Here is a 25,068-nt window from a genome sequence, read left to right as displayed (position 1 = left end):
TAACAGCCACAATACAAGCACCTGGGGTAGTTTCACATTCTCCTAATTCTAATGGCAATGCTGTGGAATGTGACAAGTCTCAATTGGCACTTATTTGGAAGGGAGGACAATACATCTTTAACAGGCTTCTGCACAGGTATAAACATTCACCCAAGACTGCACAAGCTATGCTGGTCCAACTTTTACAAGCTATCTCATTCCTTCCAGACATGAAATTAAACAAGAACGACCCTCCTGAAAAGATGGGAGACACACCATCAGCAGTGCAGCAAGCATTTAATGAAATAAAAGTCATAACTCCACCTCAAGAGCTATCCAGTTCAAGCAGTTAAACAACTCGAAACACTGAAGGACAATCTACCAGGAGCAGCCCCTCTGAGACATGTATTGCTTTCCTATTCCAGGCATAAAGCCAGACACCCTCACTGAAGATCAAAGGAACCAGTTTCAAGTGGGAGAACTGCCATTCTCTCAATTTACATGAGAAAGCTTACAGAAAACAGCCAAGATGATGCAATAGCCACTTCTATTTAGGCCCTTTTAACTTTTTGGTTACTTTTGTGGTAGACACAAGACCTTTATCACAATTGATGGATTGTTCCTTTCTTTAATAATTGGTCTATAGTAGGCCAAATTGTCATTTTTCTTTTTATAGGAACCTGCTAAGACATGAAATTGAGCTGTGATGAATGGATGAAACTTTCAGTTGCCACCAAAACTGCCTGTATTTTCAGTTTATTAATGTGATTGTGATTTGTGTTTTCATCACAAGAGCCTTGTTGGAAGACAAAAAATATTAGTAGGACTGCACATTTTATGTATTATTAGTTTGATTTTTGCTAACTTGTCTTTTTACTGAATAAAATGGTGTGAGCTTCTATGCTTATCTTATGGATGTATAATTTTGTCTCGACCAAATTTAGCCTGAGAGTTGGTACAAGAGTTCATATTTGGAATCAAGGAAAATGTATTAAGCTTCCCAGTTCTTTCTTGGAAAGGTTTAGATTTATTATGGTTTGACTAAATTTTTCAGAGATATTAACAAGTGAACTAAATAATCTTAACAAAACAAAAGAAAATGTTACATACCAAATGGTTGAGTACCCCTTCCTAGACCAGAAGGGGAAACAGCCATGTACTGCAACTGGGACATGGTTACAATACAGGAAAGCCTTTTATCAGCTCTCAAGCAAATCTAACTGTAACCATTTTTAGAACCAAATGCGTCTATCAATCATGAGCTATTCCAAAGTATAACAGAGCTGTATTTCCATTTAAACATGTCTGATGTCCTACTGGCTTTCCTACCATGTGTCCCAAAAGGGTATTTTAACTTGACCTTATCTCCTTTATTTATGCTAATCAATATGGCAACTACAGTACATTCTGCACCACACATGCTTCTCAGTTGTGGGTGCAACTCATTGTGGCAGCAATTGTAAAAGAATGTGATCAGGGTGATTTGCTCACTGAAATTCAAAAAAAAAAAGAAAATAAACAAGCTGGGATAACACAGCTAAACTTAAAAAAGGATAGTTAGTTAATTTATGACCCCACCAATAGTAAAGCCACAGTTTCTGCTTTGTGTCACTATGAAATTACACGGAGCTGTACTCTATGTCCTGGAGAATAAACCATAGGCCAAATGTAAAGATGTGTTTGCCTTAAAACCTTTTATATAGGGTTTTTTTTGTGTTTTATATGAAAACTTTGTAAGCATAAGCAATCTTGTTGAAGGTACGCTAACTTCAGTAATGTATTGAATTACAAAATCCTTAAATAGTAGGGCTCCTTGTCAATCTTCCCCATTTGACCATTCCAAACCAAAGATTGCCTTAAAGGAGTTAACCTCAATTCCTGGCCTCTCTCTTGCTGTCCTCTCTTTTCTATTTCCATCTAATCTCTCTCTACCTCCCATTTTACTGGTAAATAAAATCCATACTATTGACTTTGGCATATGGTGTCATTTGCACCTTAATTCTGGTAGAGGCATCTCTCAATAACTTGATGCAAACAGCTTGTTATCTTTTTCCCAGTACATCTCATTTGCTCTTTGTTTTTGCTAATTAACACTTAAGATCACAAAGCAGTAGTTATTTGGAGAAAATAACTAAGGGAAAAATACAGACTTAGCATAACTGTAAAAAAATTAAAAATAGAACTGAATATCTAAAAAAAAAGGGCCAAAACCAAATTCCTACTAAGTTTTGCTGCACTTGATTTTAAAATTTCTATCAGTATCTTAGAATAAGCTTATATTAAGTAGAACTGTACAGCTGAGTTATTATTAAAAAAATGTTCACTGCTGCTCAGAGCAATTTTTTGCATGGTGTATTAAGTTTAGTTAACAAATTGGAAGAAGTACTGCTGACATGACATAGCAGCTGAGTAAAATGAAGCCTTTAGTAGGACAAATTGAGAATACAGGAATCACTTCATGTTTAGAATATAAAGTTTGAGAGCAGGTACACCTGACAAATAGGAGTTGATTTCACAATAACAAACTCTTTGAATGCATGATTTATGAAGGCAGTTATAAGAGTCACTTATTTAAAGTCATTGCTTAATGCACTGGCAGATGCTTCCTAATTATTAGAATAAAGAGCGAGAACATTTTTTTCAAAGGATGCGCATGCTATTAAGCATCTAGGACTTCAGCAACTATCACATTTGTGATGATGTCTTTATAAAGTTTTGTTTATGATGTCAGGCAATCACTGAATAAAGACCAGTAACTAAAAATTTTATGTTATGACACAAAACTTTAGACCTATTTGCTGTATTATCCTTCACAAGTATTCCAGCCTGAAATTAACACAAATCAAATGCTGTTGTCAGCAAGACAAGCTGCATTTCAAGTTTCTTCCATCCGCTGTCACCAAGAAAAACACCCAAATAGGCAAGCACTGAAAAGTTCCAAGATTGTAAAAAGCAACACAAGTTTTATAGACATTTTGAATTATCATTAAATTCAAGCTTATACTGAATTTTTTTAAATGCCACCTTTACTAAAGAAGCAACATTAATACACTAATACCTAGAAGAAGAAGAAAAAAATTAAACAGTGAATGTCCATGTATTTGGGACAAGGAAAACTAGGAATTATTTGATCTGAAATAAAAAAAATATCTTAGGATATTTTAAAGGCTTGTTCATGTGAGACTTTGATACTTGGACTACAGTTTGGAAGGAAGTTACTAATATTACAAGTACTTCATTGTGAAATTGCAGTATGCTTCCAGCTCAGAAAGGAGAAAATAAGCTTAGTCATATTGTACGAATATCAGAGTCAGACTTATTTAATGTTCAATTATTGCACCTCGATTCATAAAATAATGAAGTTGTACTTTTCAACACAATAAATGTTTTGAAATAAATAAACAGGTGACTGTGAACAAGTAAGTTTTTAGGCCAAAGGCAAAGATTATATAATAAATTTCATTAATAAAGATTGAAATGCAAAGCAGAAGTTTGAGCGCAAAAGCTATACCTCATGATGAACTACCCTCTCTACAGTAAAAGAAGTTGTTACTTGGCTTTAGTAGATCATGGCTTGCAAGTAAATACTACTAATCTGGGCAAAGTTGTTGAAAAGCAAAAAATTTAAGATGGTTCACTTATAAGAACAGAATATTAATTAACCAGAAAAAGGCAAAATACTGTTGTGTCAAAAATAAAAAAAGAGGTTTCAACACACATCTCTTTAATTTATACAAGGTATGAAGCTCTAGTAAAAACAGCTCAAGGTGACTTTGACCTAAGCAGATTCCCAGTCCCATATATTTGTAGAAGAGCAAAGAAGTTTCTTTGTACCTGAAATAATTTGGATGAAATAAAGATTCAAAAGAAGTCAATAAGCACTTTGCTATTGATTTCAATGAGCCAATACTTCACTCTGATGGTTTATTGCTGATAGAATTTCAGAACATTAATATTTAGAAAGATATATAATATCGAGTAAGCCACTTAATTGCATAGAACAAACTATAAAGTAAAACCATTTACTCTCTATTAAAGAATTTCAATATAACATTTATTTCTACATAACATTTAGCTACAGAAGGCTAAACTGGCTGTCACAAGAAAAATCAAACTTTCAATATAGAAGAATAAGTTCTGAAAATAACCTTGGGCAAGAGATTCAGCAGGTAAAAATGTGTCAGCCATATTTATGGTTGTTAGAAATGTCTCACCCACAAGTTCCTTCTAAATTGACCTGGGGATTAATTATTTAGTGAACCAAAATATGGCTTACACTGAGTGAATAAGAAAAAACACATAAGAAAACTTTAATAACATCCTGCTAATGTTCCACATTCAATCTGGTATCACACACTTAGCAGCTGAAGTTTCTCTGAGGTGAGGTTTTTTCTCTGCTTGTATGCAAGTTCTATGATAATTCCTTTTTTCTTTCTTTTCTAACATGAGTGAGTATAACTTGCTTACTCCAAAAGGCAAGTAACAGATGGAGCTCCAACTTTTATGGCAGTGTCTACCTCAACAAGGAACAATGATGGCTAGAAGCCTCTGTATGTAATGTATGTGCTCATCCTTCTCAAAGATCGTGAAGCGTAGGTCTGATCACACATCAGGAAGAAAACAGTCAGAGTCCTCAAAGTAGTACTACTATCTCTCAACTCCTGCGAGTAGGAGGCAAGTTTCTCCCAATTCCATCTAAGCATCTTTTACATGTCCTAAAAACTCCTTCAAGTGGTACGGAATGTCACATCTGCCTTGATAAAGTACTCCAAAACATAAGCTACTTTCAGCACTAGAAAGTACATCTTTATGTCTTCCCATAAGCTGTTTAAGAGCCCCCTATCAGTGAACATCTTCTCTGTTTTTAAGTATCTGTCTCCAGTGATCTATATTCCCTCAAAAGTTAATCTGAACAGCTGGCATGCATTACAACTGCACGTATTAGCACAACCGTGTATTCCTCCCTACCAGTCCACATCTCCCCTTCCTCTTTACATCTTGCTAACTCCAAAGAATGTGAATTAGTATATACACCATGTATATGATTTAGGATGTCCTTTGAAATAGGTAAGATGGCTAACAAAAAGCTAAGAGCAGCTTCTAATATGGATGCCAATTGCTGAGCTATCTAAAGACACAGTAATTTTATTTTTAAAAGTTAGTCTGTGATATCATAAGTGAAACATTACCAGTAAGCCTGTGCAGCTGTCAAAGAATTTTGAATAAAATTTCTTTTGTTCCCCATGTATCTCAAACTTTGAAGACAGTCTTTCACATACATAGTGGAAAAAAAAACCCAAAACAACCCTTCTATAGCAGAAAAGCTTAACTGAACCACTACTATCTGATATGCTCTGGTAGAAGACAGTCTTCAGATGCTTTCTCAAAGAATAATGTTCTTTATCATTATATGAACTAAATAATGGAAAAAAAAGTTGGATAATAAATGAAGTATTTCTTCATCTCATCTTGTGTCTGCATTTTCATTTCTTTCACTTGCCTTTACTTTTTTTTTTACATTTTGGAACCTTCTAGAACTACAAAATCTATTAAGGTTCAACCTGTATGAAGAGAAATATGAAAATATATATTTGAAAATAATACCAGTTTAGGTGTAGGATTTTAGCATTATACATTTTTACCTTTTTTAGTGCAATTAATTACTCCATCAGGAACAGGAAAATTGAGAAAGAATGTACTTAAACCACTGCTTCAATCATTTTTGCTTTCCTGAAGGCAGCTAGATTGGCAGAAGACAAGATAAGGTAACTGAGAACAGCAAAGCAAAAATGACCCCAAATTCAGCCTCATTCTGTAAGATGAATACTATAGCCCAACCTTTCACATCGTGTAAAAAATGCATTATCAGCCATGTACCTTGCTAAAATCAGTAAGACACTGACAGAAGTTTCCAACTTGCAGTGGTCTTAGCACAACATCCAAAGCTGATCTGAAGGCCATTGTACGAAATAATTTGAAATCTTCCTGTCAAAAACAACATGTTTGTTTTCAGCCTCTTGAGTGATACTAACAGGGAAAACAGGCAACTTTATAAGATTTGGGGTACTGTTAAAACACCAAAAGTAGAACTATCTTCACTAATAAAAGCTCCAACCATCACAAAAATACGGTCCAATTTGTGTGATACTAACAAGGCCTAGCTTTCAGCAGAGCCACAATTCTGCCTCCACAGAACTCTGCAGGCACTTAACATATTTGCTGATTTTTTGCTTTTCTAGGAATGATTTATTAGATCTTAAGAGTTATTTTCATATACTTGAAATATCTGAGAAAGCTGGTGAAACCCTAAGTCCTGTCAATATTTATTTGCTAACCTATCAAGATCAGAAGTCCAGAATTTCATTTAAGTAAAATACAAGTATTACTTCAGAATATCTAAATGCAGTAATTATTCATAAGACTACCTATATCTTTTGGTGTGTTTTGTAGTGTTTGTTTTGTTGTGTTGTGATAACACATCATTCTTGTAGAAATTATCTCAAATAATAAGGAAGTATTGCTAACAATGACCAATAAGTCAATGGAAATGAAAAGATGGTCTTCAAAGCTCTCTACGATCCATAAGTAGGGGTTAAGCCTTTGATTAATTTCAGTGTAAACACTAACAATATTGAAGTGGGCCACGTGAAGGTTTAGCACAATTTTATTACCATGCAAAATTGGCACAATACTTTTGAATGCACTGTTATTTTGTGCATTAGCTAGCCCATAGGAAAAAAAAAAAACAATATCTAAGACATAACAAGACCAATAACAATAACAAGAAATAACAAGCCCACAAAGAGCTGCTCAAACCAATTCTCAAAGGCAGGGCTTGATTGTCTAATTAAAAAAAAAAAATATTCCTCCAATGGTAATCACAAATAGTATGTAATGATATTTGCCTATGACATGGTGTGCTAGTTTTTATTCCATATTTCACATTCCACTTCTAAACTATGATGTTCCAACTGTTTGGTAATTCAACACACCACAGAAAGAAACATATTTAATGTCAATTTACTAAAGAGAAGGTTAAAAATGTGTTTGAAAATTATTTTTTTCCCAGAAATGCTTATAAAAATCTCTGAAAGACACCAGAGAGTTATTTCATACTGTATCAGGACTGACAGAAACATTCAGAATTTATTTTACCAGTCTGACATATTTATCATTACATTAATATCAAAATTGTATTAAAAAGTGAATTTCAGTACATGCAATGAGAAATTGGCTACACTACAAAAGCACTGATAATAGTGTTATCTCTTCTGTTCCAGCAAATATAACCTCAAAGAGGAAGCTTCCCTCTATTGACAATTCAAAGCTTTCTTGAGTATTCACATTATGACTCTGACACTTGCATGACTGATATGAGACAAAGTCAGAAAAAGTTTGAAGGTCATTCTTTTGTCTCCCTTGAAACTGGTATTTTTAATACCATCTAGCAAGCTTTTTCTGGAAAACTTTCTTTGGAAATGCACTCTTTTTGGGTAGATATTAAAATGCAACTACTGCATGATGGAAAGTATTCTACTAACTTTTTTTTAACTTGCCATATTAAAATAAAAACTTCAGGAATAATAGAACTGACATTTAAAATTAAAAGAAGCAGCACTGTGATTAGGAAATACATCTATACATACAAAATATTTGCTAGTTATGTTAAAATATTAAACTTTTAAAATGGATTATGTCTAGGACCTAAGTAGCAACTTGAATACGTATTTTCACTCAAATTCCCAAAGAGTTTTAGAGAATTATAAAAAATATTAAAGGACTAAAAATTTTGCTGGAAAGTCAGATGAAATGGGATAAAGAAAATATTTCCATGGTGTGACCTGTTAAATACAGAAAACCTGTGTTTATAGGATGTTTAAAAAGCAAATTATCCTCAAAGTATATTAAAAATTAATATATGACAAAGAGGCCAGGGTTCAACCACTGTAATACTACAAAAAACGACAGATAATCCATATTGAAAGGATACAAAGGACACAATATATTTTAAAATTATCACACATAAATAGCATTTAAGTTATATAGTTTCTCACTTGAGAAATTAATTTTGATAATTAAACAAAACTTTTATCAAACTTCTCTCTAAAAGAGCTAAAGAAAGTCAAGATGTTAAATTCAAATATTGATTAAAATTACTGTGAATTTGAGTTAGCTATCAATTACACAGACACCCTCCCAATTCCCCATCACATTATTTAGACTCTCAACACTGAAATTACTTTACAAATTTGGAACAAGGAAGTTCACCCTTTGGTATATTCATTTACTTTTGGTAATTTCCTCATTTCCAGAATTAAGAATATCTTAAGTGGCACTACTGGACAAGACCAGAGAGCATTTATTAAGTCATTACAACACTGATTGAAGTGTTCTCTGTCTATACACAAATAAAACATCAATAATAAACCTACTCTGAAAATTTTTTTTTCCAATGACTGGCATTTACCTACACAGAAAACTATGGAAAAATTCCTACTTTTATACATGTAAGAGGGATTACTCTGGTTAATATGAACTATGGATTTTTTTTTCTTTGAAATGTTTTTTAGAATACTGACTATAAAAAAATCATAAACCAAATTCTTCTTTCATTCCATTGACCCATACTAGAAGTGTGAGAAACTGGTAAATGTGGACAATTTCCTTCTTTTCAGTGGTAGTGCTATTTTTATTTCCTGTAGAGCATTTTGCCATGCTAAGTGACCCCAGGACCTGTAAACACAAAGGGTATTATTTCATGCTTTTGTCTACTGTTCAAAACCTAGAGTTGCAAGACTGTCAGTAAAGAATTCTTTTTAATTTGCACCGTACCTGATGTTAAAGCACCTGAGCCTATAACAGCTTTCGTTTAAATATTAATGATAGACTTCTATGGGGAACAGTCAAAAATGCCTCCTTTTTGCAGTATAAACACATACAGAAGAACTACAGCCTATTTCAAATAAATTTGAAAGTTTGATTCTGTGAGTACTGAATACTGAGAGTAGGTGATGCACATAAAATCTGCTCCCCAACCCACTTCTGTACATAATATTAGCTTGACACAAGATGCCTTTGAAATCCTTAAAGAGCAGATACGTCACAGCTGTTATGCACAAACTCTCCTAAGATGCGCTATAATTCTGCAATGTCTTTTTAGTGACAGACAGAAGTGTGTGTGTCTAAAGGCTAGTGTGAAACAAAAATAATCCCTTGTTCTAAAGGAATAAGGAGTATTCTTGGAGTATTACTTAATGCAAGAGAAGTAAAATTGAACTCCTTACTCAGCCAACACCCTAATTGATCTAATTGTTTCAGTGCTACTGCAGAACTAAGCTGTGGTAAAAGAAGAGAAAAGAAGGAACTGCTCGAAAAAGCAGTTCGAAAACAGTAATTCCCCTACAAATATTTTGGTGAGTTTTTTGAGAAAAACTGCTTGCCACTTACATAGCAAGACAATTGACTTAGCAATGCCTCCTTCTAAATATAAGCATTTATAATGTAACAGCCATGTAATCTATTCTTGAGCAAGATCTAACTGGAACTCTATTGGAGCAAGATTTAATTGGAATATAAATCAAACTTTTCACCCAATAGTTTAGAATAGAATCACAATAGTTTAGCTTGAATGTGTACTTTGGACATAACAGAAGAGCAGAAAGCTTTAATATTGATAACAAATGCTGTATGGTATTTCTGATAACACAAACTTTATAGAATCTACAAAATAGTTTCTAGATTTCCAGGATATTTTACAGTGACAATTGAGAAGAAAAAAGTATATATGTATACTTCCAAATTTATTTATAGTTACATGTGGCGGTGCATTATTTTTAGTTTATTATGATTTCATATTTGTTGTAATAACTCAGTTTTGCGTACCTGTCTTGGTTTGAAAGACAGATATCTGCTAGGAAGGGGCAGGACCTCCCTAGAGATGGAGAATTCAAATCCCCTCCCTCCAAATTATTCCAATTAAAAGGAAAATTAAAGGAGCTTTCAGGCAGAGGTATGGGGGTAGGAATAACAGTTCTTTACTAGTATATATGACAAAACGACAAACAAACAACAACTACAGCATCAATAATAAACAGAACCAAGAACCTTGAGGGCTTTCTTTTACAAAAGCCCAGAGCAGTTTGATCTGGGTGCCCCTGCAGGACTCCGAGAGGCCGAACTGGAAGGAAGGAAAAGTCCCGGGCTGGTGGATGAGATGAGGAGCTCTGCGCTGGCAGCTGGAACAGCAGGGGTGTCCCGGCAGGGCTGGGCAGTGCAGGGCTACAGAGTAGCAGGAGAGCCTCAAAGGTCCGAAGAAGCAGCGGCGGTGGTGGGAGAGGCTGGAGAAAGCGAGCTCAGGATTCCCGGGTACACAGCAGATGACGATAGATTTCCCAGGACGAGGCAGAGGGCAGCCTGACCGTCCTCCTCGGCGCTGAGAGCAAGAGTGCCTCCCCCTCCCCCAGATCTGTCTTTTTTGCCTTTCCCAAAGCTCATCATCTCTCCCCTCTGAGGGACACTCCCAGGGACTCAAAAACAATAGGTGTAGCCTCGTGCTGCTATATCCCTCAAGCACTCTTTTTGTTCTGACTAAGTAGTCATTAAGGCTCCTTGGAAACTTATGGGAAAAAATTCTGTGAGAAGAGGAAAAAAAAAACAAAACCAAATCTAACCCCCAACAGTACCCCATTTTCCTTCTTTATGTGCCCTTAATTTAGTTCTATGTACCCCTATCCCCCTCATTAGTATTCCTTTGTCTCCTTCAGTTGCTTGAAGTTATGCGTGCACCTGTTATGTTATGTGACTTTCAGTTATCCGTCTATTATCTTTCCCGCCTTATGTAAACCCATCCCACACATCCTGGATTGGTTTCTGTTAGTTTTACCCGCGGATGCAACACCCTAGATACAGACCCTAATTGGTTGCTTTAAATTTACCGCTCCCTTTACCCCTCCCCTAAGCCTGTTGTATAAAACCCACTGCCCGAGCCCTGCTCGGGGCTTCTTGGGGTGTTGTCTTTTAGTTGCTCATCTCCTTAATAAACCTCTTCAGTTCACCCCAAGACCCGTCTCGCCTCCACTCCATCTCTGCTTCCGAAATAGACACTGCCGAGAACATCGGAGTCCCTAGGTGGGGAGGTGAGAGCTCCCCAGGGGGGAAGGTGTCGCACCCCTGGCCGCTGTGTGCCCTGGGACTGGAGAGAGTCACACACCGCTACAGTTACAATCATTACAATAAACAGAAGCACAATACCAACCCATGAACATTAGATAAAGAAATGATCAATGTGAGAAATGCAAAAAAATCAGGAAATGAGGGTCTTAATTTACTGAAAGATTCTCATTGTTTGTTCTAAAGCTAGAAAATAATTTCTTCTGCTATTGAAGCATTACAGTGCCAAAAGAAAAATGAATACACACATATTCCTCCTTGGTTTTCATAGTTGCTTTGAATAGGTCCATTGCTACAAAAGTCACGAACACCACCAACTCCTCCTCTTCTCCAACCAACTACAAAAACAGTTGAACCCAACAGTCAACTCCTGCCTTTACCACAGCACCTACTTTCACATTCTGTTCATATGTATAACCCTGCCAAGCACAATCTTATTCTATTTTTATCCTAGTTTAGGAATAGGTTTTGCCTATCTGAGCACACCCGCTGAAGTCAGAACTGATTCCTCAGCTACCAGGGTTCAGACTCTGTTTAATCTTAATGCAGTTTTGATGCTAGGAAGTGGGGGGAAAAAAGAAAGGAAACTACCAAGAACAGGACTCTTAAGGACTCTCAATTCTCAAACCCTATGAAACAACTAACAGTAGTTGCAGCATCATTAACCTTAAAAATATTTATAATGTTTTAAAAGAATATGTAAGGAAAATAATGAAAGCAGGTATGTTGTCTATCCCTGACTATATCATGATTTGTGTGGCAACATCTATAAATAAAAATATTTTTAAAGTCTTATGACTGATTCAAAGAAGAGAAAAACAAAAAAGATATAAACTGCCACTTAATACCCACGAGCTCAGAAATATTTGATATCTAATAGGTAAGGTGAGTACCACCCTACTTGCCTTTAAAGGCTCAGAAGAACAGACTGCATGTACAATAAAATTGGGGGGGGGTTTACCTTTTAATTTAGTCCTTATGTCATCTTCTACTGTATCTTCCTTCAGGAACAGTCAGTTAACATGAAAGGTTAACCAAAGAAAGGAATTAATGCTGGCACCAGAGCTAGACAAAAAAAATGTCAGAGTAATTTTTGTTTCCACAAAAACATACAAAAAGCATTTTATATTTAATGAAGTATTTAGTAGCAAATAATTATTGCCTTACATTAAAAAAAAACAAAACCAAAACCAAAAAACAAACCATAAACCCAACCAAAAGTTCCTTATGTTCAATTATACAAAAACACCACAAAGAATGAGTAATGACAATAAAAAGGTAACTTGCTGTACCAGAGATTATGGGTGAATTAGTCAATGAAGGACTACCTGAAGTATGCTGCTTCACTAACATTCAAATGCACACTCAAATGCATTTTCCTTCTCCTGACACAGTTTGCAGGCAGAAGAGAAGTGAATCTGTTACACTGAAATGACAGCATCAGAGCTACCTAGCAAAACTACATGGAAAGGCAAGAGCTCACCAACATAAAAACACACCAGCTCCAGAAGGCTCTGTAGGATAGAAAATATTTTGAGACTCTCCTAGTAGTTCACAAGACAATTCCCAACTACTGAAATTTTACTTCAGGAAAAATAACATTTGCACCCTTATACTACAGACAATGTTTCTACAGGGAATAGATAAGATTCACAAAATAATCTGTCAAAAAGAGTGAAAGATGGTGTTGCACAATATGGAAAATATGTTCCTTTCCTTTCTTCTGCCTTCCCCAGTCTCTAAGTTGTAGGATTTTAGAAGAAAACCATTGTTTAATAGGTACAAGAAGAACATCTGCATGGCTCTATTGAGAGAGCAGAATCTACACAAAGAAAAATCTCAGACCTCTCCAGGCATATTTTCTTGTTTTCAGCGTGGATTTCATTGTGGTATCGTAGTGTCACTTAAGCAAAAGTATGCCATCAGAAGCTCTGAAAAGCTGTACCACTGATCTAAGTTCAATTTTGACTAAAGTCAATGTTAAATTCTAATTAAGAACTCAGCTAAATCAGCTTTACTGAAGAGGACAAAATTTACCTTGACTGTTCCTGAGGGAAATTAAAAACAGAAGATAAAAATAAATTAAAAGGTAAAATTAGAATAATTCTGTGGATGGTTAAACACTGGAGTAGACTAGGAAATTTCTAACCATGGAGACATTCAAAATTCTCTTAGACAAAGCCCTGAGGCAACCTTTGAGCAAGCAGCTGGACTACACCATCTTCAAAGTTACATTCCAGTTAAAATTATTTTAATAGATAAGGCTCTTACCATGTACATCTCCACAATCAATAAAGTCCAGGAAGACAGAAAAACTAGGTTCCTGCCTGGCATTTAAGCTGGCTTTACAAAAATGGCTCTTGTTTTATTAGCAGCAGAAGAATGTGAACCAGTTATTCCTATGTGCCATTTTGGTTTTCTGCCTTAAAGTATATTTACTGTATTGCATTATCATTCTATCTTCAGATACCTCAAAAAATCATGTATTTGAGGCCTGCCTGATTTCTGACATAAGAGCTGTTCTGCAGAAAATAGTTCTTCCAAATGAAAGTAAATGGCTTCTAGGAGCCCATTTACACTTAGCAAAAGGAAAGCAAAGAGTGGGGACAAGGAGAGTTTATTGTAGTAGTTGAAAGTGGAATTAGTCAATTAAAATTTCTGTTGTTACAAGACACAATTAGAATCCAATAGCTATTTTACTTTATTGAATGTTATCAAGATAGACCACTTACTGCATGATTACTTGTCTGCAATCTGCATTTACTTCATAAGAACGTTTCATCTTTACTCAGACAAAATAACAGCAATAGAAGGCGCTATGTGAACATCTACAGCATGTATGTTTCCAGAATTGACCATTTAAGAACACATAGGTTCTAATTAGTCATCTCAGCAACACTTCTGTCCTGACCACCTTCCCACAATACCCACAATAAAAAAAGAGTACCAAATATTGCGTAAGGTTTCCCTTTTCTAATGTCAAGGCAGAAACACAGGTTATACAAAATGCCAGATACAATCACCCCTGTAATCTCAAAAACGTTACACTGCCAATAGGTAACTTTTTTGACTAAATCATGACAGGAATTTAATTTAAAAGCTTTAGAAATCCTTTATTTCTTGTAGCTTTTGAATAGACTCACTGCTTAGATAACCACAGGAAAGCTATTTCGTTTAAAAGCACTCCTAAGTAATGCACTACTCATTTCAATCCAGCATGCCATTATAAATAATTGTCTATTCTAGTAAAATATTAAGATATATTTTCAACAGTACTACGGCTGTGATTAGTGGCAACAGATGCACTAAAACACTGCTGTGCTAAAAGTCAGGCCAATCTGGATACCTAATGTTAGGTACTGATAATAACCTGTTATGAACTCTTTTTTATCTAAAAGCAAGACAAACATAATACATATCACACAGTAACTTTTGTGTATACTGCACTGCTACCATCAACATGGCTACTTTTAGAAAAGTCAGGCAATACAGGTAAGTGACATTTTATCCTGCTTAGCAGGAGAGGACTACTGCAAATTAAGAATCCAAATATTCTTATCATAAAAATTTCTGAGTACCTTTGTTTTGTATTGACAAATGAAAAAAATTATACCAGAAGTCAAAAATATTTTTCATTTAACTTCAGAAAAACACAGATTACTACATAACTGTATCAGCAAGAAAAGCGAGTAAGGATCAGTGGTTATAAAACTACAAAAGGTAAGTAGGGAAAAAAAACAGGATGAACAAGCTCTACAGTTAGATGAATATATTTAATGCAATATTGTCTTGGTTTGAAGGGAAGTGAGTTTTTCAGGAAGCTGAGGTCAAACCAATCAGTGGTCAGGTTTGAATGTTGGCACCTTCGGTGGCCACTGAGGGGTTGGACACACCTCTGAGGACACAAGGCATTAAAAGCAAGGACTCCCAGAGGGATTTCCTCTTTCTGACTCCACTTTCAGGAGAAGAGCATCTTTTTTCTCCTCCCCTGCCCAGCTGACCAGGCTGGGTGGGGGAGGGGGGCCAGGTGGCCGGGCTGAGGTAGGCCCGTATGGGGGGGTGGGGAAGAGAGAGAACGGGACTGGAGCTGGGCCAGCCCCATCCAGGATGGAGGAGCGGAGAACTTTGGAGGTGCCTTCCGTCCCCCCCCGTCCCTGTCCCCACCTCGTCCCATCTCCCGCCCCCCCCCCCCCAGGGAGAAGGTGCCGAGCTGCTACTGTGTGTGGGAGCTGTGGGAGCTGCCGGAGCTTGCGAGTGCCTGAGCCTGTGGCCTTGCCGGGAGCCAGAAGCTTTTAACTCTTTCTGAGGCAGAAGAAAACTATTCCCAGACATTGATTCTCATGGCTGGTGGTTTCAGAAGAGAGAGGGACAGCCTGGGACCGAGATGATAAAGGATGATGGAAAAGACCCCCTCAATGGCTAGAGATGAAGAGGAGTGGCTTTTTGGGCTGGACTTTTCTTGCGTAATGTTAGCCATAGACAGACCCTGAACTCTCCTGAACATAAATAAGACTGTATTTGGGTGGATGCATTTTGGTTCAAAACCAAAGACTTTGTGGCCTGTTCTTGGAACCCTCAGCCCCAGGGGTAAATGTGAGGGGGGCTGCTAGTCCCAATATGAGAAGATGGCTGGTTTTTGGTACTTGTCCAAACATCCTTAAAAGAGCTCTTTATGCGGTTTTGGTCCATGGACGGTGGTGAGAGTACTGGACATGGAAAGGAGGGTGTCACCCTGGCAGACTTCTCCAGGTGGTGCCATGGGTGACATGGGCACACGGGAGGGTGGACCTGTTTCTCCTGTGGAGGTTCTGTGGTGCGAGAGAGACTCCTCTCTCCCTGGAAGGATTGAAGATTGTTTTTTTTTGAGTGATGATGACTTTGATTTGGAACCCAGGGTTTTTGGTTTAAGCAAGTAGGATGAGGGTAATGTGCAAGTGTTAACTGTTCGAGCACGTAAGGGATGGAAATTGGGGGAGGAAAAGGAATGTTCTGGGAGGTTTTCATTTCTGTTTCTGGGAGTTTGGGTTTTCTTTTCTATTCTCTATTGTTATGTAGTTTAATAAAGCTTTTTTCTAATTGAAGTTTTAGGCCTGCTCTGCTCTGTTCGTGACCACATCCCACAGTAGTTCATTAAGAAAAAATATACACTTCATGGGTGCATTGGCATTTGGCCAGCGCCAACCCATGACAAATATCAAAAGGTGTTCTATCTAAAAATCTATCTTTTAATATACAAACTGCTTCCTAAGGACACAACTTGTGTTATACTTAAGGAATTTTAACAACCTTTTAAATATATGACAATAAAAAAAATCCAATTAACATAGTGGCAAATAGTACCATTGCCCATTTCACAAAGCATCAATTTACACAGGAAAACCACTTGATATCGGATAATAAAATACCATATTTTCATCTTCACACAAAAACTTTTCTAACTTCTGATGCTTTCTTTTAAGAGAAGGAAAGAAAATTATGAGCTTGGGAAACCATGTTAATTGAGCATTTTAGATCAAGCTTGTCCTTTTCCTTGTTCTCATTTAGAGCAAACTTCCAACCATTTCAAAGATGCCATCTTGAGCATATTGCAGAACAAAAACGGTAGAATTTGTATGCATAATAATAGTAAAAAAAGGCAGCTAACTCATGGACAGATATAAATAAATGCTCTTGTAGCTATTGCTGCTATTTGTTTAAAAGCTGATGAACATCTAATGACAATTCTTCACTGTTAAGTCAATTAAACAGCAACAGAACTATCTCTACAGAAGGCTCAAACCCATGTAATTGCTTTCTCCACTTCTACTTCTCTCACCACCAGCTCTATACAGATCAAGCTCTGAATAAAAATCCTAAGTCTCACAAGACTTTACACACAGACACCAACAGAATGTTTAACTGTCACTCAGTCCCAGCAAAACAGGTTCCGATTTTAGCATAACACAATCAGTAAGGGCCCAAACCTAACAAAATTATTTAGCAAAAGATTGAGAACTCTAGAAATAAAACCAAAATAAAGTACGTGTCAAGATAGAAGATTAGCAATTTCATAAACCTAAACCAAAACTGAAATAGTAAATGTCACTGTGTGATTCTGTGATGCTGTTCCATGTGGACCCAAAACCTGAAATTAATTGATATCAGTAGGAAATAAAGGAAGCTACCTACAACAACCACAATAAGAGAGACCATCAGCTTTATAGAATAGACCACAAAGAAATATAAAAATATATTTCAAAGAGGACAATCACAATCATTCAGTTAAAGTAGCTTAGGTAATCATAAACATAATGCAAAAGTCAAAAGTTTTAAGAACTGGTGCTGTTATGTGCACAAGACACAGGCAAGACTAAATAGTGTTGTCTAAGCAAAGGAAACAGATGTTTCATCTTTTGAGAAACTCCCAGGAATATAAGAACAAATTAAGTGTCATCTAAAGTTACAGCAAGAACAAAGCATATAATAGGAGATATTTGAGGCAAAGAACAGTTTATGGAGACAGAATATTATAATTTTCAAGGTCTTCTAGATATCAGCTAGTACAGCACTGAACCACTAACTTCTGTGAAATAAGAAAAACTAAGAATCCATGATTTTGAACCTAATGCTAAAACTATTCATCTTGGTGAGCTATTCTATGTGTCTTCTTGAAACTAGAAATTTTTGTGGTAAGACTGTCAACAAAGTTTCTGAATATTACATATAAGTAATGCTTACAAATAATAGCTATGCAAATTTGGAAACCTAGACATTGGAAAGCAAGTGATGAGTTAAATTTCATCCAGATGTAAAGACAGCAGTTACTGATAATTCACAAAGTGTTACAGTGAATTATCATGGTTGAATAAAACTCACAGAAGGTTAGATAAGCATATTTATCATGGTTGAATAAAAGTCACAGAAGGTTAGATAAGCATATTTATTGCTTCAAATTCACAGAAACACAGATAAGTGTTAGAAAAATGTAACAGGAAAACGTTCAAGTGTTATTTGAAGAAAAAAAACCCCAAACCACAAGGAAAATAGGTAAAGATTTATAGCCTACTTATTAAGCTTCTAACACTTCAAAAGTTAGAGGTTTAAATGACAAATATACTGGTCAGTGATAGCTTAATTAAAGCAGGATCTTGGTAATCCTGAATTTATTCTTCTTTTAATTCTTAGAATCTAACTGGTTTTACTTCCTGTCACACACAAAGCTCCAAAGAGGTCAGAGTACTGACACATCTAAACAAGGAGAGACAGGTGAATCACAGGCACAAATAACTTTACCTGAAGTCATAAAATGCATCAAAGCCAGAAAGGAATGTATGCTGACCAGTAGAATAGACAAGTATCTAGAATTTAAAACCATCTTTACCATCATTTTCATTACTTAATTGTAGATACTAACATTCCCAAAGTAGTAGCACTGCAGACATGCAGGATATGTGTTCACACTCTGGAAATGCAGACAAGCCAGCATAAATTCAAGAATATTTCAAAATTATTAAACGTAGGGTATATGTAGGTTCCAAAACAGGGGTTTAAAACAGGCAGTGTGTGTAAAATTGGATAAGGTAAAAACTAATTTGTCACAGACAGTGCTTTCCATATACAATATTTCTTCTTTCTGTCACTCCATAGAAAAGTGTCATAAATTTAATACTGCAAGGCAGTAATGAAAAAACCCAAATTTTTATAAACAGTATTTTATTGAGATTATTTATGTATCATCAAATCTATTTCTGAATAACAACATTCACAGATGAAATCCTGTCATATTATGACATCAATATTCTGCTTCATTCCTGATAAAACACAGATCAGTAATTAATTTCAAACCATCATTTTTTGCTACTCCAGTGAAGATGTAACATATAATTAAAATAATTCTTTTCTTTAAGATGTAATAGAGTTTCTTTAACTCTAGATGGAAAAAACTGAAAATAGCTCAGTAGGCTGTGAGTTATAAAAAAAAAAAAGCTTCCTGGTCATTGCAAGTTTTGTAGATTCCATCTCAATAAATTGCTTTAAAAGTGGTAAATAATGAGGAATGATTAGGAACTAGCCAAGGTAGTTTTTACTTTCCTAATAGGCAATGAGAGTTTATTCTTCTGAGATCTGATGAACATCTGCTAAATTGCGAGCAGGAAGAAGCAAATAAGGTAATCCTTTAAAGGCAGCAGTAGCAGGATATAAAAGTAAATTTGGCAATAGTCAATGGTAACTACTTAGTAAAGCTGATAAAGAGTTTAAACTGAAGGAGCACAGAGAGACAGGAAAACGCATTCTGTAAAGTTTAGTGAAGAGTCACAGACATGATGGAAAATGGTACAAACCACATGAACATACTTAGCATCTCCTCTTAACTAAAATGACTGAGAGGAAGGTAAGAGGTTACAAACCTCAAAGGGTTGTGTAAAAAAAGGGTTTGTGTAGCCCAAAAGGAGGAAACAAAACATTTCTTTTACACTGTGTGAGGAAGCACACCCCTACAAAAAGAACAATAGCTACATTTATCTTTCAGCAGTGGGAATCGTGTGGTATGTGTGAATTGTGGGAACAATTTCTAACACATTCACTACAGCTAGTGGCTGCAGAGAGAGAAAGAAGTTTGAACAACACAACAATCCATTTCATTGCTCAAATCAGAGATGGTGACAACTTCTAAAGATCTGAAATTCCAAAACAGACTCTGCTTGCAACTAGATTTAAGACTGACAGACTTTCATACAGACCTACGGAACTGCAATTATTTGCAATTGTAGCTTCACTGTAGCAAGTGACTGTCTACACATCATTTCCCCTGAAATAAAATCAAAATAACCAACTCACCACTTGTCCATTCTGAGGATTTTTATGTGCATACGGTGGTCCACGGATGTGATTCCACATCTGACCAGATGTCATAGCAAATACAACGCACTAGAAAAAAACAGAAAATTAATTTCCTGTGAGGGACTGAACAGGAAACCATTCTGCTGGTTATTCTTGCTTTAGATATGTAATTTTTTTTTTTTACTAACCAGACAGTATCTACCTCTACTTGAATTTTAGGATAGTATCTTCAGATGTGTTGCTTTCATAAAATTCTTAATGACTTCTACCATTCTGAAAATGAGTTAGCTCAAGCCAGATTTTCCATATCTCACTTGAAATAATCCTAAATTTATGCACCATATTTACACACCTACATGACAACACATATTTGCAGCAGTAGAAGGTATTCATAGCAAACGTTCTGTGAACTAGTACCCAAGATTTATACAATCTTCCATGAAAATATTTCTGCCTCTAAATCCTATACAAATATTTAGCTTATCTTTTTGCTTTCATGTGCCTGAAACTATATATAAAGTAACAGAAAAAAATCCAGTTATTAAAAAAAAAATCTGTCCTATTTTATGAAATTCTTATGGTGTGTCCTATATGACCGTGATTCATTTTAGCTAAGATAAAAAACAATGGTTGATTTGTTGGAAAGGTTGAAAATTCCTTACAGAAACAAATGTTAAGGTAGGTTACGGATGTGTGACAACTGTAAAAACACAGTTTTTAGACTTTAAAGTTTAAGACCTTAATTCTTGTGGAAAATGATACATGTATGGAAGTCATACCAAGAGTCATTAAGACTACTTTAAAGAGGAAAATGTAGTATTTTTGATTACCAAGTGAGAGAAATAAGAAACATATAACCTAAATATCTTTTGTTTTATCAGTATAGATAATCCCTACCAAATCTACATTTTAACCACAGTTACATACATGCTTATTTTTACTGTACATCCATATTCACAATAGGATTGAAAAGTCACAGAGATACAGGAAGATGTGAATGTAAAAATTCATACCATAATGACTAACTAACTGGGGTTTACTAAAACATTTTAGAGTGCTTTCTTTAAAGAACATTTAGTGACATGTTTGTGAAGTAAATATAAGTAGCATAGCTCTGTATCTCTGTAAATGCAGCATTGCCACCTCTAGAAATATGAACAAGTCCTTACTACTGAATCTTGTCAAGCTTTATTCAAATCTGTCTTGACTTTCCTGGCTTTGGGTTTAGTTTTCATTTGGGGTTTGGGTGACTGTTTTTGCTGTTGTTGTTTGATAGTTGTTGGGGGGAGGGGGAAGGTTTACCTATTTAGCCAAAACAGCAATTTTTTCAAAGACCAGGTGACCATACGTAGTTTATGTTACATTGACATATTATTTTTCTCCCTTTGTTTAGGACAAAATAGATAGGATCACCATACTGATGTAGTACAGCTGTGATGAGATGACAGCAGAGACAGCCAAAGTGTAAACATAGGCTACAATGTGTCAGTATGGAATGACAAGAAAGGATGCACAGGATCACACTGGAGATCCCAAGCCTATAAATATTACAACGGTGAATAAACAAACAGACATGGGAGCTTGTCAAAAACAGTTTTAGCTAACAAAGAAAACGAAGGACAAGCATCCAACATGTTTAAGACCACCTCTATTTACCCTGTAAATTCTGGTGTAAAATTTTGTTGCAGATTGGTGAGGCACCACAAAGCATGAAATCGACCCAAGTGAACCCTAAACCAAGGAGGAAAAAAGCAGCAGGTTCATACTCTTCCCAGCAAAGACTATGGAATGCTGACAACTCATCATGCCACCACATCACCTCAAAGCAAAAGAATCATCTCCTGATCCAGAGAGATGCAGTGGAAGAGTAACCATGACATGAGAGAAAGGCTAAGACACCACGAAATGCATGAAAAATGAGTTAAATGTGGTGATATTATTGAGACTTCTCTTGTAATCGAAAGAAAAGATACATTTTCAAATATGGTCTAATTACAACTTCCTTGTAATGTTATGACTCACTACAATAAGAACAGGTTCTTAATTTTAATATAAAATGTGCTTCATTTCACTTTTAACAGGATTTGTAATGTAACAGCATAATAATTAACATGGCAGCTGAAGACATACTGGTAGTGATTACTAGGAAATGGATTGTGTTTTATTTAATAATATGCAACAAAATGAAGTGTATACAGTGACATCACTGGGAAAAGAGTAACAGTTATTTCTATACCTTGCAGATGTTTTAGCAGAGAAATTTATACTGCAATTTTGGTGATGAATCACATAATAGATAACTTATGTGAAAGCACAAAAGTGTAGAAATGGAAAATATGAGTAACAATAAGTGAGGTGAAAGATATTTAGAAAGGCAAAAAACTTAGCTGAAAAGTCAAACATTAAAAGATAACAGATGCATGGAATAAACAAACTGTGCCTCTCTGAAAATGTGTTTTCTCTGAGAAGTAATTTTTCTAATTTTTAAATTACTGTTTGTAATTTATATTCTCTAGGGCCATATCTGCTTCTGTATGGAAAGATCAAAAAGACTCTACCCCATTTTATACACAGTCATATTTTATAAATAATAAATCTCCCAAATTACTGAAGAACTTTAAGGCTTTAAACATTACACGGTAAGACAGTATAATATCTAACAAAAAAGTACCTAGGAGACAATAGTGGGGAGAAGAAAAATATCAAGTATAAACATAACTGAAAAGCAAGAACTCAACAATATGGTTATTTAACCTGAAGACATCTTCCATATTCTTTCAGTTGAGACTGTCAGTGACCAGAAAAACTAACTTGATCTACCACACACTTGGATCTGCCACGATTTCCTTCCATCATGTTCCTTTTTATGTTGATTTTCAAAATTACTTTTTCAGCAAGCAAAACACATTTCCCAGGTTCTCCCTTGTCCTTTTCCAATCTTCATCTGTTTTAAGTATCCTAAGAAGAGAGCATTTTCATCATAGTCCTTACGCAAGAATTTAGTATGCTACAAATAGTGCTTGACATTAAAGCTCACCTCGCTCTATATTCTCCAATTACAATCCTCTTTGTAAAAAAAAAACAACATTGGAAACCACAGGCTTCTACTGTTTGTAAAATATGCATCATTATTTGTAGAACAAATCCATGCATCTATAATTCACACTGATACACAATGCTTACCATTCCAAGTGGCATAGTTTCCATCGTATCCCATACTTTGGGATCCAAAAGCTTCCAAACTAACCCTTACTTTGAGTTGATTTTTCCCAGTTAGAAACTTCGCCAAGTTAATTCCTACAAATTATCAACCTGTTAATGAGGTCATATTTACTCTCATATGAAGAGAAATGGCACTTATCTGCAGGTTTTTTGGAACCTGTCAAAGTGCAAAGGATGAAAAGGAGTAGATTCAAGTTGAGCACTTATCTCCGATCACAATGCTGATTTTCTATAGTAGAATCTGAATTTCAGCAGTCCTACAGAAAGGAATAGTACTGACACACCTTTCATCCACCTGCTCCTTTCTTTCTCCTTGGCAGGCTCCAAGAACAGCACTAACTGCTGCATGCCACCAGATTTATCAATGGAGCTTAGAGGTTTTTTCAGGGTTTAAGCTATGTTAAGAGATTCCAGATTTAGGTAGCTTATTCTGCATCTAAATTATAAAAGTAAGCAGAGTGTTTGGCTCTCTAGCCAAATACTGGTGTATTGACTGGTAGTAGAAAACAAAAGAACAGTGATTTGCTACAACGTAGTATGGTTCCAAGACCAAATGCCCACACGATTTCTTCAGAGGCAATTCAGTCCACCCCTTTCACCTGTCCTGGGTAGGTTCACTCTATGTGTAGATGGATCTGCTGCAGATTACAAGTGATGCTTGTAACAAATTACAAGTGATGCTTCCTTGATAGCTTCCATCCTCAATTTCACTAAGGGGGAGACTTCTTTAAGCTCACTTGTGGTGCATCTGTGTGTAAATCACAAAGCTTCTAAGAACAGACGCAAGAGAAATTAAGCACCAAGAGTCCCAGCAGAACACTGAACTGCAAGCAAGACAACTTGTAAGTCACTTAGTATGCATTTTGAAGAGAAGCTTCCTATATTCCTATACAAAGGCAATAATTACATTTCTTTGCAAGTTTAGACCCAAGAACATGGAAAACACTTCATAATGTAAGAAAAATAATGAAATTTTAGGTTCATTTATGAATACAGTTAAATTCCAGCATAGGTTCAATAAAAAGTGGACATATGACAGCTAGTTCTACACTTTATTACTATGTTGTTCTATATATGTAAATTCTAACCATTTCAGAATTACTGTTTTAAAGAAATGTCATCCTTTCTTATCCAGTTTAGCCTTGCTTTTGCACTCGATGAAGGCTCTCAAGCTATGAGATCTGTACTCCATTTCTAATTCCATCAGTTATCAGACTCTCCAAAAAGAAATATACAATTAAAGGACAGAGTACAACATAGAAGCACAGAATGGATTTCTGTGTCTTTAAATGTGCATCTCTAAAACCTCTAACTATGGGAAGAAAAGGAAATTAACAATCATAATTTTTTGATGTTCTTTTGAGATGCCTACCTAGTCACACCTTGCTTTTTCTGTGCATCTTTGAATAAAGCACAATAATTTTTTTATCCTCATTTCCAGAAAGGGCTGAGAAAGTCACTAGTAGCCATAAGACCCTTCAAGCTCCTTTGGACCAAAACCTATTGACAAATGTACTATGTGGGGAGTTTGTCTACACAGCACACATTTCTCAATGCCCATTAACTGTTATGAGAACTGTAAACACACACTTTGTCTCATTCAAGTGACCTGTCATACTTTGCCCAACCAAGTTAACTCCTAGGCAGCTCCCTTCTAGTCTCATCACAGATTTTTTCTTCCCTGATTCCACAGGTATATAGACAAATCTGAAATATACACATAAAGTAAAACTGAATATTATATGCAGAAAACAGCCTGGTAAAAAAAAACCACTGTCAAAAGACAGTCTAGCCAACAGAACAGAAACTCTTAGCACACCTACTGTTGTCTACAATGATGCAATTCCTTATCTAAACTTTTAGAACCTTGCCTAGTTT

At 35.7% G+C, this 25,068-nt stretch overlaps 1 protein-coding gene across 4 annotated transcripts in view; it reads right to left on the bottom strand.

Moving 5' to 3' along the window:
• Positions 1 to 25,068, bottom strand: part of TUSC3 (tumor suppressor candidate 3) — a 133,679-nt gene that overhangs the window by 54,904 nt on the left and 53,707 nt on the right. For 2 of the 4 annotated variants that reach the window (XM_063402013.1, XM_063402010.1), the window contains exon 6: positions 19,966 to 20,055. In XM_063402013.1, coding sequence (XP_063258083.1) covers positions 19,966 to 20,055 — 90 coding nt within the window. Of the gene's footprint in view, positions 1 to 11,319; positions 11,487 to 12,109; positions 12,150 to 19,965; positions 20,056 to 25,068 lie in introns of those variants that run through there. The other 2 variants (XM_063402012.1, XM_063402014.1) reach the window with 2 other exon arrangements.

This window comes from Prinia subflava, chromosome 7, assembly GCF_021018805.1.
Source record: "Prinia subflava isolate CZ2003 ecotype Zambia chromosome 7, Cam_Psub_1.2, whole genome shotgun sequence".
NCBI classification, from domain to species: Eukaryota; Metazoa; Chordata; class Aves; order Passeriformes; family Cisticolidae; genus Prinia; species Prinia subflava.
The sequence above is the reverse complement of the archived record's forward strand: the minus strand, read 5'-3'. Positions and strand labels throughout refer to the sequence as shown.